The 20717-nt window shown below is 37.7% G+C and overlaps 1 protein-coding gene across 2 annotated transcripts in view; it reads right to left on the bottom strand.

Moving 5' to 3' along the window:
• The window catches only part of PTCH1 (patched 1), an 86542-nt gene that overhangs the window by 51630 nt on the left and 14195 nt on the right, over positions 1-20717 (bottom strand). For both annotated transcript variants that reach the window (XM_063454965.1, XM_063454964.1), the window contains exon 2: positions 19510-19702. In XM_063454965.1, coding sequence (XP_063311035.1) covers positions 19510-19702 — 193 coding nt within the window. The remainder of the gene's footprint in view (positions 1-19509; positions 19703-20717) is intronic.

Here is a 20717-nt window from a genome sequence, read left to right as displayed (position 1 = left end):
TATGCTTTAATAAAATTTGGATTTTTTATCTGGACCGTGAGTGCTGCTACCTCTTTGGATTTCTTGGATATTTAAAGCCTTGGCTTAGCACCCGGCACACAAGGGACATTTAAAGCGTGAGTGCAAGAGCATTTTGTCTTTTTATATATATATATATATATATATATATATATATATATATATATATATATATACACACATACACACACACACACACACAATTTAATTCTAAATGTACATTATATATTATTTCTAAATCATTATAATATTTTATTAATTATATATTGAGGGACCTGCTTGACAACCCAGGCAGAAGGAACAGATAATTTAATTTGCAAGCTCATTTGACCCTGTAACTTTCCAAAACCCCATAAAACCTGCACATTGGGGGTACTGATGTACTTGTGAGACATTGCTGAACACAAATATGATGATACCATTAGTAAAAGTGCTGTTTTTATGTGAAAACGCTAAAAATCAAACATGAGCACTAACTTTAGCCAGGGTTTGTGGCTGTCTAGTAAAAATGACTGGAAATACCATTATGTATACCCTGAGTTGTCTACTTTTGCAAATGGTATGCATGATGGGGATAATTCTCATTTCCTTGACTGCCATATAGTCTTAAAGGCAACATGGGCCCAGCAAACCAATCAGGCAAACTAAAATAGAAAAGCCGTATATTTGACAATGTAACTTTGCAAAACCCCATAAAACCTGTACATGGGAGGTACAGTAGTACTCGGAAGACTTCACTTAATACAAATATTAATTTTTAGATTAGTAAAACATATAGTGACAATGAAATTATCAGTGAAAGTCAAGGTGGATTAAAATTGATAAGTGTGTTGATTGAAAGGGACACTATAGTCACCAGAACAACTACAGCTTATTGAATTTGTTCTGGTGAGTAGAATAATTTACCTTCAGGCGTTTTGCTGTAAACACTGTCTTTTCAGAGAAAATGCAGTGTTTACATTACAGCCTAGTGATAACTTCACTGGCCACTCCTCAAATGGCTGTTAGAGATCCTTCCTGGGTCATGGCTGCCTAAAATGCATCCAAACATTCAGTATCTCCTCCCTCTGCATGCATTGATTCAATTCATCTCTATGAGGAGATGCTGATTGGCCAGGGCTGTGTTAGAATCATGCTGTGTTTGAATGATCGGGCCACCACTTCTGATGATGTCAGCAGACAGCTTGATTTTCTGAGGCAGACAGGGCAGAACCAGCAGCTTCAGGCTTGAAAAAAGTAATATTTTGCTATATTTATGGAGGCAGGAGGGGTCAAGGGGGGCTAGATGGTGGTTTTAACACTATAGGGTCAGGAATACATGTTTGTGTTCCTGACCCTATAGTGATCCTTTAAATAAGATTTTTATTTTAATCAAAATGATTTTAATGAAATGCTTTCATCGACAGTATTAAATTACAAAGTTTAAAAAAGCAACAGATGAGACAAGCACGGTCTGCAGGCCATTTTCTTGCAAATATTGTCAATGTTCGGTACCAGGGGTCAAACCTTAAAAGGACACTATTGTCACCAGAACAACTACAGCTTAATGTACTTGTTCTGGTGACTATAGTATGTCTCTGTAGGTAGGCTTTTTTATTGTAAACACTGCCTTTACAGAGAAAAGGCAGTGTTTACATTACTGCCTAGTAATACCGCTCAGACAGCCACTAGAGGTGCTTCCTGGGTCAGTGCTGCACTGACAGTCAGCATCTCCATGCTCGGCATGAACTTTATGAACTTTCCCCATTGATTGATTCAATGCACCTTTATGAGAAGATGCGGGTTGACGCAGCGTGGCGTTTGGATGCGCATGCGAGGTAGCCTTCCAGTGGATTGGCTGAGATCGTCAAAAGATCATCAACTTTTGTCCAATCCCAGCAGGTTTTCCCAAGTGACGTGTGTGGGATTCAGGCATCGATCTATAGAGGATTCTGCTGTCTCACGGTATCCTCCATAGACCTCAGTGTTGTACACTTGGCACTGACACGGCGCCTGAGGTAAAATATGCAAACCTAGAAAGTGGCAGATAGACATTTTACTTATATTAATTTCTATCCATCACAGTTATATATAAGTAGGAAATACTAATGCAAATAAGGAGCATAATTTGTTGCATTTTAGACAATGGGCGGAGCTTACGCAAAGTTCCATTTCAGTTGCTAAGATATTCTGCCCACAATTCATCAGTCAAAAGAATCCCACAGAAGTCAAACAGTAAACATCATGGACAGATGAGAATAAAATGGCAGCGCTCGGATATTAATAACAAGCAGAAGATAGAAACAATAAACATTTTTTTAAAAAGGCAAGTGGAAATAGGTGAGAGTATAATCATTAGGACAGAAGGCGCATAAAGAAAGGAAAACAGAGAGAAAAAAAACATGACAGTGCAGCTTTAACGCATATAGTCGCTGTGTTGGTTTTCTACATTAACCCCTTAAGGACACATGACATGTCATGATTCCCTTTTATTCCAGAAGTTTGGTCCTTAAGGGGTTAAAGGAAATTAATTTGCTATAGGTGAATGAAAACATGAATTCACATAATTTTAAGAAATATAGGATTATACACAACGGCTTTATACACACAGGATTATACACAGCGGCTCTAAGTGGATTCTAGTTTCTATAATAAGAAAATAAAAACATATGCACTCCATTACAAATAAATAAAAGGAAATCGAATAGGATTTGGGTGCAAAAGAAAAATACTAGGATAAATAGCTATAATCTGAGAAGTATATAAATCTAAATATTAATTCACAAAATAAACATTTGCAAAATTAAATCGATCAGACAGACCAGAACCCAAAACAAGAGAACAAAAAAAAAAAAAACACGTCTCTCCATCGTTCCTCAGGATTCCCTGCCAGCTGCTTTTTATGCCATCTGTTGTTACCAAAAAAGTTTCCTATTGAAAGTCTTTGCAGTGAAGCAGAACTGCTTTCGGTGTCACAGACAATCAGGTCAGGTCAGAACTCTTGCCCCCCCTTCACGGCCTGAAAGTACTACTTGTCATAGCTCTCCAAATCTCCATATTTCTCACATGCCCACCAGCTCCAAACACAACATTGGATCTGTCACAAAGCCTATTTTTCACTGGACACTTAAATAGCTCATTCAGTATTGTGAACATACAAAACTAACAGTCAGTGGAGCCCACTTCTACCAGAGCTTAACTACCTTAATATTTGTTTTCAAATAACACCACCAATGATGTGAATTACTTTTTGTCCTACTGTTAATTAGTTGCACAAATAAATGTTCCAGACATGACCTTTCTATTTCTTTAGCACAAAAATATATTCTATGCTAAATAATACAGTAGTACCCTATGCAGAATAGAACATAGCACAAATACTTGCCACTAAAATTGAACATCAAGCAAAACCTGCTGACCAAGCTGTTCAGAAATGTCTTTTAAACAAACAACAAAATACAACCTCAAAATCCAATACAATACCTGTTCCAAGTTTCTCAATTCGTGCGCCTACATAACTCGAACCCCACTTCTCATGTCTCTGCTGTTAGGCTGACATCACTCTGTGCCTCTGAACAGACACCATTATGTCTCCATCTTCAATTTCATTGGCTTCCCACTTGAGGCCAAATGGGGCAAAAACACAAAAGAAGCACCCGGCTCCCCAGCCAAAGTGGAAGATCACGCTGCACTGATTTGTACCAAAAACTGTTCCCTCTGCATCTGTGCAGGGAAACACACTGCAACGGGGGCCACATTCATGATTTTTGTTGCGACCAGGATTAGCTGGATTAGGAATTGATTCATAAGGACCCCCTGTGGTCATGAGGAAGTTTCATCACAAGGTCAGTGTGGTGTGAACTATATTCTGTCAACACCACTATTACAGACAGAATTAAAAAAAAAAAAAAAAGTACCAGGGGAAAAAATAAAATAAGCTTGCGTGAAACAAGCTTTTTACAACAAGGAGAGAAAAAAAATGACAGATGTACCTTTCAACATACTCTCCATTTAAAAAATTGATCTGTATTTAATGTAAAAAATACACACAAATCAGAAAAGGTCCTTTTCAATTTACAAAGAATGTTGTGGTTTTAGGAGTCTCGGGAATCTGTGCAGCACAAAAACCACAGAGGGACATTTTGGCTCCGGTTCCAAATTTAGTTAGACAGCCAGAAAACTGTGTGACACTGACAAGCTACGATTACATTTAATTCTGTCACTTTTTGACTGGCTACAGCGTGCACCTCGAAAAAACAGCAGCTACAAACCAGGCCGCAGAGAGCAAAAATGTACATGTTCAAAAATACTCCTAAATACACATACATAAAAAATGTACAATAACCTACTTATTCTGCTCGGTAAATCTAAAAGTTTGAAATATGGCACACAAAACAAACTTGACACTTTGAGTATTTTGAAGTAAAACAGAATCAATTTTCCCTCAGCTGTTCAATCAAAGCCTTATCTGTTCTTTTTCGGGCACTCTCTCTTCTCTTGCATCATTCACCAACAAGAGAAAAGGGTGTTGCCAAAAGGACACTTTGACCTGCAGCTGTAACACAATACTTTCGCACAGCCCTGTCGACCTCTGACATAAATTTTACACCGCAGCTGGCATTTACACATTTAACATTACCATATGTATAGCCCACTCTACTAATTATGCTAATCACCTGTCTAACTCTCTGCTGCGAAAAATGGTTGTATTTAGCAGTCCAGTGCCTACCAATGCAGCTTACTGTGTGGCTGAAATGTACATTCAGACTGCCCTGAATGGCAAGATTTTTCCACGTTGCTGGCTTCATTCAGGCCCCAGAAAAATTTATTCAAGTCAACTGGTTTCGGTACGCAACAAAAGTTACGATAAAATGTGAGTGTGTTACTGCCCTTGCACTCAAGTCTCCTTGCAGGCAAAATGATAGATCAATTGGTGTGGGAAGCAAAAATAAGAAAAGTTTGATTGCTTCCTGTCATTTAAAACATTGGCAAAGTGTAATGTGTGCCTATATATTTATATTATAGACAGTACACTCATTCATTCACATAGATTCAATGTGCAGAGTACATATTTTTGTGAGTAAAAGGAGATCTGACCAATTCACATTAACTGGTTACCATTTACATTATTCTTGCTGGAACAGTCCTTAACATTTAGCATTTCTATTGACTTTCTAAACATAGAATACAAATATATATTATTCCGATGATGTATTGTAGAAGAGCAGCACTTCAGACGGATATGTAACAAGATGGCTGCCTGTTTTTTTCTTACCTGTGTCTGACTGGTCAGCTGAAACAGCCATTAAGCATCTCAAAATAGGCTTGAAGTGTTAACCTGGTGACTCCATTTCTTCTGTTGAACATTTCTGTGGTAAATGGTTTTGAACATTCCATTGGACTCCTAATGACATCTGTTCTGTTTATCAACACTGTACTAGCAAATTGCATTGCAGCAGAGGTTGTACTTTGAACATTTTTGGTGCAGTTTTAGCCTTAATTTTAGGCATGATCAGTATGGCATTCTTTTGACAGTTTTTCCTCTTACAGGAACAATATTTTTTTTTTTTTTTTTTTTTAAAGTCCCTTGCTGATACTGATCCACAACGAAAATGTTCAGATATTGCATATTTTGCAAACATAAAACAGCCCTGTATCACCACCAACTTCTTTTGAGAAACCTATATCATAAGTCAAGGTATCCAGATGGAGATATTGCATATTTTGCAAACCAAAAAACAGCCCTGTATCACTACTAATTGTACAGCGCTGTGGAATCTGTTGGCGCTTTATAAGTACCAGTAATAAATAAAAATACATTTCCTTAAAAGTGTATGGTCATTTTCATGGCCCTTCTCTCCCAAATAAGTAGAGTTGTTTGAACTGAATTAGTACAACATAAATCTGGATAATTTACCTCACCTTTTGCGTTGGGTTGCTGGGCTTTAGGTAAATGGTATTTAAGAGGGCAGTATAAGCACCATCACCGCTACATGATATTGCATGGGTATGGAGCTTGTAGGCTCTTGGTGCCATCCCTCAGCTCTGGGCAAAACCATCAGACAAAATATCCCAACACCTGTGGCTTAGCCCGCTCTCACCATATTGCTAATGCAATGATTCCACTTCCACAACAGCAATGTCAAATGTGTCCATATTTAAATGGTTGTTTATTTGTGTAGTTTTCTTTGGGGATGTACTTTAATAACCCAAAGGCTATTACATATACAATGTTTATTGGGATTAACAAAGCCCCGATACTGTGTAAAATTTGCATATTTATGAAAGCATTCATCAAAAAGTATTGAGCTCCAGAACTGTGAAGTCTACTGCGGTGGTTCTATGTCCCATAATATTGTTTACTAATTGTATTTAGTGAGGCCTTGAAAATAAAAATCATAAACTGGTAGGAAGCAAGGATCAAAGTCAGTTTTTTGGTTGTTTTTTTTAATCAAAAATAACATGTATTTTGATATTCTTCAAATAATATGTAAATATTCCTGGCACTCATGACACTATTCATGTGATAAAAGTTATGATTTATCCAAAATAATTAGATTTTTGATCTTTTTTGCCACTACCTACTGATATGCCCCCCTGAACACAACAGTGGGCTCTATCTTAATAAATTTCATTATCTGCAGCATGACTCACAACAGATTCACATAAAGGCAAAGTACATGCAATTAGAAGAAGCAGCACAGATATCTACATAAATTACAAGCATTTCTGCTTTTCCCAAGGTAAACTCTTTCTCTTGCATTAAGGTAACAGTGTGCTGGGAATAGCATAGTTGAAAGCAGGTAATTAATCATATACACTGTTTTATCTCACACTGCTTCCAGTTACTTCAAGCCCTAAGTGAGAAAAGGGAGTTGAGCAGTTACTTCTGAGATAAATTCAGTATATGAAAATTCCAGTACCAACATTTCATCACTTCCATGTTTTTCAGTGTCCAGAGATACTTGCCTTGCAGGGCCAGCCTAAAATATGCATATAGTGCCAAACTACAGACTGGTTTAAATGCAAGGGGAAACGTTTATATTGTCTGACTCTCAAGTTCAGTTGGGACAAAACAAAGCATGTAAAGGTTACAATCATGGTTAGTGAGTTAATGGATCGTTATGAAAGAAAAAAAAACATTAAATGCAAATTGCAAGATGTGTTTGTTATAAATATTCCTTTCATAACAGTTTTAGTGTAGGACTACTATCAAAGTCGTGCTTGGAGGAAACACTTGTCATGTTTCCCTTTCAATTGAGGATGCTTACAAATGCATTTTTCAAAGCTTAGCCATGTAAAATAAAGACCAAGCAGCAAGTTTATATAATGTCACAAAAAGCAATAAAAAAGGCAATATATTTTACCAGGCCAAACTATAAAAATTTGTACCAATGGGCCGTATAGACAGAGTGGACCAAAACTCAGAGTAGGATTTGACAGGTAAATAACGTATTTGTTAGTAGTTCCCTTTTATTGTTACAGGTACATGTTATAACGGAGTCTTGAGAGATTCATCATGGGTAATTACACGAAGGAACAACGAGCAAAATAGTGGAATTTTATGTTTTGTAGTGGAAAATCATCCTGAAATTTGGTTTCAAGACGATAGGGCTACTACTATACGGCCAGTGCCACAATTGTCCTCCTGAGACAACTGTTCGATGAGTGGACAATTTAAATAAATTCCCAGATTAATTGGCCACCATGTTCCCAACTTTTTAGCTCCTGATTACTTCCTGTGGGGATATCTGAAGGAGAGGGTGTACATGAACAAACCAAGTACACTTGAGCAGCTCAAGGAAAATATCTATGGAGATATTTGAGCGCTAGAGCCTCAAACATGAACTTATGTTATACGCAAGGCAATTGAAAGAGCCCAACTTTGTGAGGTGGCAAATGGAGCTCATTTAAAAGAGGTCATGTTCCGTACCTAGTCAAAGAAATCTCCATACATTAAAAGAGCACTATAGGGTAAGGAACACAAACGTATTCCTGACCCTATAATGTTAAAACCACTATCTAGCCCCTTTGCCTCCTTAAAGATAGTAAAATCTTACTTGTATTCACATCTGAAGCGGCTGCCTCTGCCTGTGAACTTCCTCTGACCCCTGACATCATCAGAAGTGGTGGCCTGATCCAATCACAATGCTTCCCCATAGGATTGGCTAAGACTGACAAGGAGGCAGATCAGGGACAGAGCCAGCACAAATATATCACAGCCCTGGGCAATCAGCATCTCCTCATAGAGATAAACAGAATCAATGAATCTCTATGAGGAAAGTTCAGTGTCTTCATGCAGAGGGTGGAGACACTGAATGTTTGGATGCATTTTAGGCAGCCATGACCCAGGAAGGATCTCTAACAGCCATCTGAGGAGTGGCCAGTGAAGTTATCACTAGGCTGTAATGTAAACACTGCATTTTCTCCGAAAAGACAGTTTTTACAGCAAAAAGCCTGAAGGTAATGATTCTACTCACCAGAACAAATTCAATAAGTTGTAGTTGTTCTGGTGACTATAGTGTCCCTTTAAGCATTCAGTATGAAATATCATTAAAATTGGTTCATTCATAAAAAGGTTATTGACTCCGAACCCTAGTCTGAATTTTGGCCCACCCTGTATATTACACATTAACCCCTTAAGACTGGAGGGCGTACTATTACGTCCTTTTAAAAGCGGCTCTAAACGCCGCAGGACGTAATAGTACGCCCTCCGGTTTTTAGTAACTTACCCGGTCGCCGGCGATCCCACGCCGGCGATCGCGGTTGGGGGGACTCCCAGGGAGCCCCCCGCGGCACGTCTGCTCTCTTCAGCCCCCCCCGGGCCATGTGAGAGTGAGGTCCTTGCGAGGACCTCACAATCACATGGCCGGGATAGCTGGCTCAGGCATTGCCAGCAGGGGAACTAACTGTAATGACAGTTAGTCCCCCTGCTGGCTGTAAATCAAATTAAAATAAATTAAAATAAGTGCTGGCGAAGCATGGAGTTTTCCCGGTGAATACGCAATAGCCTACCAATGCTTTCCTAGAGGAAAGCATTGGATTGGCTGAGATCATAAGTTTTGATGATCTCAGATCCCAGCCAAGGAGGCCGAGCGGACTGGATCCAGCCATGACAAGACCCTCATGGCACTGGGAAAAGGTAAGATTTATACCTTTTCAAAAGGGGGCTGACCACCTTTAATGTGGTTTTAACATTATAGTGTCCGGAATGCACATTTGTATTCCTGACAGTAAAGTGTTTCTTTAAGCTAAATTATTAATTATGAACATATATGAAAGTGACAATATTTGTATTAGTATTTTCTTCCTCTTGATATTGTGCATATGTAATGAATATGTATATCACATACACACACACACAAAACTGCCCCACGGTTACTTCCTTTTCTGAATTTTGAGCATGCCAAGGTAAGCAATGATAATGCCACAGTTAGCGATACAGCATCTTCATTTCATTTCAGATACTGGTCTCTGCCAGTCAAAAATATTAATTTGTCAGTTCTCCTTTACTGTAACTCAAAGAAAAAAATAACAACACTGCAGCCAAAACACAAATAACACTACAACTACTGTGCTGTGAGCGGAGGCATTTTTCCTCCTCTCCCCCTCCTAATCTGAGAAAAGGACCACCCTGTTCTTATGGCAGAGAGCTCTGTTTACATTGCAATCTTTGACTGTGTAATACTTCTGGCATTTTGGTTTGGATTCCTGAGCTGGGGGCCAAAAAACCCTTAAGCAATGAATATAGAAGAAGGAAAAAAATCTATATAAAGGCACAGGATTACTTATTGCATATTTACACATTATTACTTTTTGTATGCGTGTGTACATGTTCAATTAAAACCTGGAAAAGAAGAGGGATGTGGCTTATTTGGAGCAGTTACAGAATATTGTTGGGCATCTATGAAGGAACCCATTCAGTATGCTTTGCAACACAAATTAAAGTACATTAGGCTGGTTTAACCCTTTGAATGCAAATTGGCAAAGGGTGGTAACTCATACAAGGGGTCAGAAGGGGAGCAGGAGCACAAATTCAAGTTGATTTGCCGTAGGATTGAAGGAAGTATGTCAGGAAATATCGCACTGCTCAAATTTGTTCTCCAATGTCAGTATAATAAATTGCTACATTTAACTCATTATGTGCATGGTGATTAATGTGTCACATTCTGCAGTTTTATTGGAAATCTTTTGCAGACAAGTTGTAGTATCTTATGAACCTGCACAAAGACTCAAACTTCCTTGAGGTTCTGAGACCTTATCAGAACTGTGTGTATTGTTACATCTGGAAATTCTATTAGTCTCACCTGGAGAATTTGGGTTTTTGATCTTTATATCAACAGACTAGGCTAATCTTGTGCAGTCTACATAAATCAGTCATGAGGCTTGCCATCTTATCACAAAAATGTATTACATACCTCCCAACATTTCAAATGGACAAAGAAGGATATCTACATTTTTAGGGATGTGGGAGAGGGACTGTGGCCAGAGGCTGGCTGTTCTGAGAAATTTTAAGTGACTTCCTAATAATAATTTATGCAGCTAAAATGTAATTTAGAACAATACGATATCTTATTTACACAGATGGACTTCTAAACACATTTATAGTAGTTTAAAGACACATTACTGTAAGTATTACTTCTTTGAAGTTTGGTTATGCAGTACATTCAAACTCACCAAAAATATGGAGCTCCTAGAAAAGAGTGGCATTATGGTAAAAAAAAAGAAAAATAGATAGATTTGGGCCCAAAATAGAGACTGTCCCATATAAATAGAGACACTTGGGAGGCACGGATCTACATTGGCCTTGAGCTATGTCTGTGAGTCTTGGTAGGTCACAAGATATGTAAATAAACATTTTTTGGTGTTGACAACTAATTCTTAACTATAGTAAAATAGCTATAGTAATTACTCAAGCATCTAAAAAGGAAAAACAAACATCTATATCCAAGAAAAATGAAATATAAACAAAATAAACAATTATGACCATTACTATGTATGCCAAACAAGTCACAAATATATCTTAATGCATATCAAAAATATATAAAGCAGTGTGTATATATATATATATTGCTTTGTATATTTTTAATATTCACAAAAAAATATATTTTATAAAAAGGGCACATACTTTAAAAAGGGCACATTTGACGCTAATTATGTATGATTAATTCATACTACACATGAGCCTTTGGATTTTTTTACTACCGTAACCCAAAAAACCTTGAGTGGAACCGCACCATGAGGGTTATGCACAAATTATTCAGGTTGTTAATAGAAATTTGAAATTAGTTAATGTTTGCATCTTTTGTGGATGCAAATCTGGTAGGTCAAGGGGAGGTCAGCTTTGAGGGAGAAACACAAATTAAATATAAACATGGCATTGTGGAAACCAGACATACCTCCCTCAACTTTGTCCAGCCAGCACTAATCTAGTCATCAGCTGTACAACATAATCTAAACAAACGGATCAGTCGATTCATACATCTGGAAACTTTCATACTGTGGAGTTAAACCATAAAGAACCATATTTACTTGTTATTGCAGCAGCTGACTTGTTCCATGAATGAATCCTTCTACATGGAGTGTCACAGAGGTGTAAAATTGCCCTAATGCCTGTAGCTCTGAAAAAGTTAATATACTAAATATAATAGCTTAACATCAGTGATCACCTCATGTAACTGGATGATGTCCTATTCAGCATCACTGTCCAATTTCACATAAGGCAACACTCCATTAACACTCACATTGTATATGACTTATTTAAGATTTTGTGAAATGGATGGGAGGCCTAGGTGTAGGGGCTGTCTGAACACACAAATACTGTGACGGATTACTATAACCATGGATTATCATTCCTTTTTTGTTTATGCATTCAACTATATGCTCAGGACATTGAATTTCCCTTTATTTTATTTCTCCCTGTCATCCCCTTACCGAACAAGAAGTGTGCCACCTATTAACATTATGTACTCAATACACTTCAAACTCCTGAACAGTCAAAATAGGTCGAAGTGAGTCGAAGTGGTCGCCATTCGACATTCGAAGACGTGGCAGCGGCCATCTTAAGCCGCAAGTACTATGAGCGGTGTTTGGTCGTCGAGTTCATAGAACTCAAATCGGACACGCGGCGGCACGAACACCGCTAAAGTTTCACCTACCATGGATGTTCGACTATTCGAACGGGAGTCGAACGGTGTTCGGTGAAAAGAAACTCCAGACCAACAGAGATACACTGATTATATTCACCAACGGCCACGTTCGGTATTTCGAATGTTATTTCGAATCCTCAAAGTAGACTGGCCGCACAGTCTGATTCTCTGGAACTGTTTTGGGCATGAAACTATGCGTGCGGTCGGGTCAAAATAAGACCTCCATAGAATTTCTGAATCCCTGAACTGATCTGGGTGATTTTTTGATATGTTGGTCACCCAGGGGATGTAACTCTTGTGGGGTTTTTATGTGTTTTGGGGGTACTTTTGAGGTTTTGCAAAATACTTCAGCCTGGAGATAATTTGGTAATACAGTATCTGACTCAATTATTTCCTAGGCAGAGGGGAGGGATTGTATGCTTTGTGTGGGAGTGCCTTACAATGTAAACGTGTTATCATTGGTGTATAATTTTGTGTCCCTGTCCCCAACAAGGTCCATGTGGGCATACACCTTGCTTGGGGACTTGCATAAAACGCCAGTGTGGCTACCATTAAACCAGTCCTGCTTTACCCTTAACATATAGCCTCGCCTCGTGTTTGTAGGGACCTACTATACATGCTATATCACTAGCTCTTATAAGAGCTTTACAGCTATGCCTACTCTTCACTGCTTGGATTGATGGTTGGGAATACTTTAGCGCTCTCTACTCTACGGGGAAAGGAAACCCCTCCAGCAGAAGGGTGACAGTTACAGTAAAAGAACACCAGATTCTAGTAAGGTTACAAATTAGTTGGTGTTCTTTAAAGGGTAATATAGGCTAAATGTAATCGGCTCTCAAAATAAATTGCAAGAATAAATACAGTTTAACTGTATGTATTAGATTTGGAATTTACCTGCTATGTAATTTTGGACTGTTGTGACCATAATATGTTAAATTCATAAATCAATTTGGTCTTGATCCCAAAGAAACTGCTGTAATTAGTCGATTGATGTCCCAAGGAGAAGCACATGCATAATTTAGCAACCCTATATTTCACCACTGACCAGTAAATGTTTAGAGGAGAATAAATTAGTACCCCCTGCTTTAAATAAAACAAAAAGCATGTGATAAGATTTAGAGCTAAACATTTCTGAAATGTTATTTTATAATTATAACTATAATTGTCAAACTAGAATTTTTTTCAGGCATGTTTAGCTTTTGCATACTGTTGGGGCATCACCTTATATAATCCACCAAGTTTGCATGCGACTACAAAAAAATAGTCATTGCATTGCATATAGATACCCCTCTAAATGAATCAGTTTTCCTGAATGAAATGCTACATACTGCTGTATGGATTATTTGCCATGTTCTCTGTTAGATGAGTGAAAGCATACTTAATAAAAAAAAAGTTGATTTGGCAATCATAGTACAAAGTGAAGTTAAGTTCATTACTATCTCTCTGGTTCACTGCCAGTGGTCAAGCATAACCATGAATGAAACTTGGCCTGCTACTTCTACTTTCATAAATATATAATCACCACCTGGTGGACGGCTATGATTTTGCGTGATAGTTTAGCTGGTAGTTTAACTGTATACATTGCTCTGCCTAAACTCCATGCACATCCTCCTAGTAACGTATAGCCATTCTTGTTAAGACCCTTTCATCCATGCTTCTAAAATAGAATAAAGAAAATGGGCTAAAAGAACTGTTGGAATTGGTTAAACAGGAGGAATTTTACGTCTTATTATGCTTTCCAAGATTGTCAGTACTTGTGTGTACTTATACTCACTGGGCTGGTGCATGCGTATCACATCCCTCCTGTTCTCTCCCCAGCTCTGGATTGAACCCAAGTCGCTGCTTGCCACATGTGTGGTTTACAGCTTTTGAGATCACTGCACACTACACTGCTCAAAAATGCTGAATGGAGCTGTGAATAAGCTGATAGTAGCAAAGTTGTGCATGCTCTCAGCTTATGAGCATGCCACTAAAACTCACAGTGAGTTGAGAGGCTTTTAGTTGAGCAGAGTTTACCACCTATTCATAGACCGTGTAAAACAAATGGGATAAGGTTATAATGCTGCTTAAAGATGTAGCAACCAAAAGACCATATAAAATAATATCTATTCATGATGCTTAATTTCAATTCTATTAAGCTGCAAGGGACTCGTATAAAGCTGGCTTTTCTCTGCTAAACCTTACTATCCCAAAATCACAAAATTAGAGACTTCTTCTTAAAACAAACCCCAGGTATGGCAATACCAATGCTAAATGCATTCTATTTTCCTCAGGCTTTCCAATCTAATTCTCATCTGCAAGGTGACAAAACCGCTATTACTTTTCACCTCTCACTGTAATACTATCAGAATTACCTATAGTTTCCAGAACTTTAAAAGTATTACCTAAAACCCAATCAATTTCCAGAGGGTAGCACCTTTTTACTCATACAATCTGTCCCACTGTGTGCACCTACTTAGTTTGCACTTTTTTTACTTCACAGCTACATTTTATCTCATTATTTACACATATACTGTATATAAGTGGTTCCAGAACTAGCCATCTTCATATGTTGCATATGCTATTTGCCCAACTATACTTCAGTGCTTCTAGGCAAATGTGTTTGAGCATAACCCTTCTCACCTCATGTTTCCATTTGCCTAAATTTAATAGACACCATATATTATTATTTTTATGTGCATTTAACCAATATATTTTGCTTTATTGCACAATGGATTTCAGGAACTGCAATTGAACTGCTAGGATGGGCCTTAATAGTTTGTAGTAGTTTAATTGCTATTGTGTATAACCTATAGGCCTTTGAGGATATAAATGTCTGTAAGGTTGACAGTCAATGCAGTTTTCCGAAGGTGTTTTTTACTGGAAAGTTACACATTAAAAACATCGCTCCATGAGGCTCAAGTACACAGGATTTTAAAATATTACCATTGATGCTAAATATTTTGTACCGCTTCTCTGGCTACAGATATAAAACCAAAGCAGACACCATAATTTTACAACCATTTAGCATCTCATTATTTACTAGAATGCTATCTAAATGGACTGAGTCACTGGCACAGTCAGGTATGCATATGTTTCAGACCGGGCCAGATGGGGGCATTTGAGGACAGAGAGCAAAGACTGATGCATTACATTTAGCAGAAAATAACAGCTCTGCTGCATTTATTCCTCTTTTTTTGCCACAGATTTTTTTTAAATCTTTCTCACACAGTACTATACTTGTCATGTATGATAATTACAAAACATTTATGAGAACACGTCTAACTTTTTAAAATGTTATTTTCTTTCTGTCTTGTCACAGATAATCTATAATACATCTATGTCAGGCACACAGCCCCCAACATATACACATATATACACAGGCATCACAGATAGCTTTTACCCTTACACCCCACATTTATTTTACCCTGACATGTACCATCACAAAGTACTCCACTCCCCCCCAACCCACATGCATAACCACAGCTTACATAGGGGAATAACACCACATGGACTACAAAACCCCACAGAATAACCCTCCCTCCAGCCAAAACACCAACATTTTGTTTAAGATTCTAACTATATGGAAAAGTCATAGTTTAAGTGAACCCCGGCTAATAGCAAGCTTTCTGGTAAAAGTATATCCCTCAAAGTCTTTACCTTAGTATGTCAAACAATAACACAACATATTATATGGACAGTTATATTATATATCAACAGTTCAACCTAAATGTGATGCCAGGAAGGATGCTAATAGGAGCTGATTTTGTGTGTGAAACTTGCTTAGAACTCAATCTGGGTAGTGAAGCAAACATAATAATCATTTAAATAATGGTTATGCAGCCAGTCAGAATGGGACATACACATGTGAACCTATCCTTGACTGTATAACTTGCCATACAATAATGGTAAGTTGAATAAAAAACACTACTTTCCACCTATTTTGATAAAGTTACAGCACTGTTTGATACGCTTTATACATTTGTTAAGTGTTACCATGTGATATATTGGTTTTCAGTCAGGAATATCTAATGACTACATCTTCTTTGTTTCTCTGTACAGTGAAGAAATTTAATGTTTAAACCATCAGAATATGTTGAGTGCCCAACATGCCCACATAGGTTCAGGTTAGGAGTCTATCTATTTCTTTTTTAAGAAATGACACTATAGTCACCAGAACCACTACAGTTTAATGTAGCCTGTCCTTGAAAGCTGAGCACTTTAAATGCTGCCTTTTCAGAGAAAAGACAGTGTTTAATTTGTTGCCTAGTCACACTTATAGTGGCAGTCAATCAGAGGGTCACTAGAGGTGATTCGGAGTGGCGTTCAGGGTCTCCAAGCTCTGCATGGAGACGCTGAATGTTCCCCATAGAGATGCTTTGATTTAATGCATCTATATGAGGAGATGCTGATTGGAGCACCGAAAGCATTGGATTGGCTGAGATTATCAAGATTCATAATGTCAGCCATCCAAGGGAGTCAGGTTTGCTCAGTCATGACAAGTCTGGCGTTGGAGAAAACAATGGAGATCTGAGAGGGACGGTCACCTACACAGCCACTTCAGGACTATAGTGTCAGGAATACATGTTTGTTTCCTGACACTATAGTGTTCCTTTAACTACTACTGAGCAGTATTTTTATAGTAACACCGGGGGTTTTACTCACCTAATATTAAATTATGGCAAAGTAAAATCGTAATTGCCAAAACAAATTTGAGACATTTTCCAATTTAAAGGACCACTATAGTGCCAGGAAAACATACTTGCTTTCCTGGCACTATAGTGCCCTCAGGGTGCCCCCACCCTCAGGGACCCCCTCCCGCTGGGCTCTGGGGAGAGTAAAGGGTTAAAACTTACCTTTATTCCAGCGCCGGGAGGGGAGCTCTCCTCCTCCTCTCCGCCTCCGATCCTCCCTTTCGGCTGAATGCGCATGCGTGGCAAGAGCTGCGCGCGCATTCAGCCGGTCTCATAGGAAAGCATTTACAATGCTTTCCTATGGACGCTTGCGTGCTCTCACTGTGATTTTCACAGTGAGAATCACGCAAGCGCCTCTAGCGGCTGTCAGTGAGACAGCCACTAGAGGATTTGGAGGCTGGATTAACCCTAATATAAAAAAGGGTTAATCCTAGAGGGACCTGGCACCCAGACCACTTCATTAAACTGAAGTGGTCTGGGTGCCTAGAGTGATCCTTTAACTGATATTCCATCTTGGCTATTCTGGTCTAATTTTTTTCAATTCAGTTTACAATTCACCACAGTTTACTACTAGTGAAAACGTTTTCATGGACAGACAGTACGTTTTGTTTGTAAAGTGTCACAAATGATTAATGCAGGTGTATTGGTTTTAAAGAAACATTAGATTTATTAGAATGGTACATTTTTGTATATTGAGAAATACAGAAATGATCAGGGGAAAAAAAAATTATAATCCTAAACAAACCACTTAGCCCGTGCTTTAAGCCTTGACATATCTGAAGTCCCCTGTAAACGTGTTTGTGCTTCGTATACAGCAGTAAATGTAAATACTATAGAATGAGACACAGACACATATATTATTAGATAAGACTGGGGCATTTTATTTTGGGTTTATGAAAAATTAATAATATAATAAATATAATTTTAATAAGATTACATAAAACCATAAATACCTTAACGCTCACAAAGTCAATCTGCCATAAAAATATTCAGGCCAAATATATCAGTTCTCTATTACCATCCACCCCCACAGTTTAGAGAATAACTTCTACGCCCAATAATACCACAACAAAATTGCATACTCTATAAAAAAAAAAAAAAAAAACCTTTAATTGGGCGGGGTTTAATTACAGAGGAAATTTTGATTAAGCTCTTTTGCCTGCACACATGAACTGTACAAAGACCTTGACGCACGTAACCAGTCAGCTAGCACAAACCTATATACAAGTCAAATTGAAGCCAAACCTGGGCCTTCTCTTTCATGCAGCCATTCAACAGTTCGCTTGGCATACACAGCAGCATTGCAAAGACACTTTGTACCCAAAATGTAACCAATCGGAAGCTGCTTTCATTTATTACTAATTTCTGAGGTCACTGAGATAGGGCAAATATTTCAGACATCCAAATTAGGTGTAAAAGGAGAGGCTGGGCAAGTTATTAATTAAATTGTGAGTTGTTGGGAATTCAAAGTGAATTTGCATATAATAACCAAACTGAAAACATTGAGACTGTTTTCATTTTCCAATTTTTCTATTTTGACCTAAAATTTTAAATCGACTTCACATAAATCAAAAAATCATGCTTTACTAAATAACCTTATAGGTCTTACTTTTTACAGGTGATCACATGTGCCTTAGAAAATGATACTGTGTTAAATTATGCAAGTTTGTTATTGGAGCATAGGCAGGGGCTCAAAATGACTGTATACACCACTGTACACATAAATAAAGCATCCCATCATAATGTAAATGTAAAAGCAAACAATGTAAAACATATTTCAGTTGTCTTTATTGGTACAACGCCTAAAAAATTGTATTTCTGATACAACTGGTTTAAAAATATACAGTACACAGTATGGAACTGAAAAAGAGTAATAAATCTGCTTAAAAACAAAATCTCCCATTATCATGCCACTACTAAGCCTCAGCCTTGTGCTGGTTAAAAAGTAATCATTAATGAATAATTCCATTAAAACAAGCCACCTCCCAAAGCAACATTAATCTAATTAACAAACATGTGTTCTGGCCTGTGCCTTGCTACTCCCCTTTCTCTGCTGCACCCCCACCCTTCCTTTACCTTGAGACATATGCGCCACACTCCCTTCCCCCTAGAAGTAATAACTTGAAAGCTTTCCAACACAGGACCACACACAGGGCCCTACAGGCTGCAATGTGCAAGTCTTTCTGCTTTAGTCTTTCACTCAGCAAATAACTGGTTTAAATCCTAATACACCAAATGTGAAAAACTATGCACACTATGAGCTGAAACAAAAACACCCAGCAAATATAACTTTCTAATCAAAACAGTGATTAAATAAACTAGTGAAACACTGTAAAAGATAAACTGATCAAAATCAATGTTTTACATTTTTCTTTTAAAAAAAGCATCCAGAATGCATTCACATTAATACTGAGATCTGGCCTAAAAATGAGCCCTTGAAATACTGTGCCTCTGAAACATTGTAAATCAATACATACATTCTAAACCACCTGAAAGTGGACTGGTCCAGTCTCATGCCATTATTTGCTATGCATATTGCTTGGCTGGGCAACTCAACATTGTTCGTCTAATCATACGATATTACGCCTTCCAGGTGACATCAAAGATTTAAAAACAGCTAAAAGACATGTAAGACTCAAAACTGGGCACCTTTATTCCAAGCAACATATAATAATGAAAAGATTTCTTACCTTCAACCCAAAGCTCTTCAACATTAGTCTCTAGATTTGCAGCTCTTAATCCCACAGCAAAAGCACCAAATATCAAAAGGCCCACAACCAAAAACTTTCCGCAGTTTTTTTGTATGTAACAACCAAGTTTAAATAATAGTCTTTGAAACATAGCTCGGAGCCACAATGGAGCTTTTCTGCCTGTAGCCTTCCCCTGTAAGACAAAATACCAGGTTAAAAAGAGGGTACGAGTTTAAAAACTTTAAGTCATCATAATTTGCTTTTGAATGTAAACATTCTGCTTCAACATAGCCATTTATAATGATATAGGTTAATAGATTTGTATTCACCAAAGTAAACTAAAATATTAATAACGAGTTAGAATGTGTAGATGCTAATCCAGATATGTGCAATGTACTTTCTATAAATGGTGGCAAAAATAATCGATGTGAGATGAAAGAAATGTGATTATAAATTATGTTAGTAAGTGAAGAAGAACTGCATGTAAATATGTTATTTTTAGGGTACCGCACAAATGTCCAAAATCTTTTCATCACAACACTATGCATCTGTAGTAGACACAAGTATCTGCTTTATACCATATCGGTGTCTTTAAAAGTGGTCTTTAAAAGTCAGGCTGGAAAATAACATAAAATTATAAATAATAATGCAGGTACAGCAAGTACATCTCTACTGGGATTAATGCCTTTCAAATCCCACGCACATCTGCTAATCACAAATTGGGTCAAGATTCAGTAGTTGCAATCTGAAAAGTTCGCATCTGACTACCCTTGGACAAGTTATAACACAAGCATATATCATTCGCATGGCTCCCAATGTTTATTGTGCCCTTAACTAGTAAAAAGAAGAGTCTTGCTACATTCAGAAGTAGAGGAGGTACAAAGGTCAATGAATGAATATTATGGGAAATTAATGAGAGCTTAGCCTTCACTGGCATTTGGACTGATTTAAAATAACTTGTACATAAATAAGAATGATTAATGAAAACACTGTATTGTCACTGTTAGACTCAATGGTGTAAAAAATAAACCACAATTGTGTCGAGAAATTATTCACCAATGAAAAACTAAATTTGTAAAACAGAGATATGAACTACATTTTGCAGCTGAGCAGCTCCCCATGATAGGCAGCCCTCATAGGGAGCAGAGGCAGTGTATTGTTTGTATCATATCAGTGTGTGCTTGGTAGTATAGTACAATCCACGTGGT

The sequence above is a fragment of the Pelobates fuscus genome, chromosome 5 (assembly GCF_036172605.1).
Source record: "Pelobates fuscus isolate aPelFus1 chromosome 5, aPelFus1.pri, whole genome shotgun sequence".
Classification (NCBI taxonomy): domain Eukaryota; kingdom Metazoa; phylum Chordata; class Amphibia; order Anura; family Pelobatidae; genus Pelobates; species Pelobates fuscus.
This window is presented reverse-complemented; position numbering and strand designations above follow the sequence as displayed.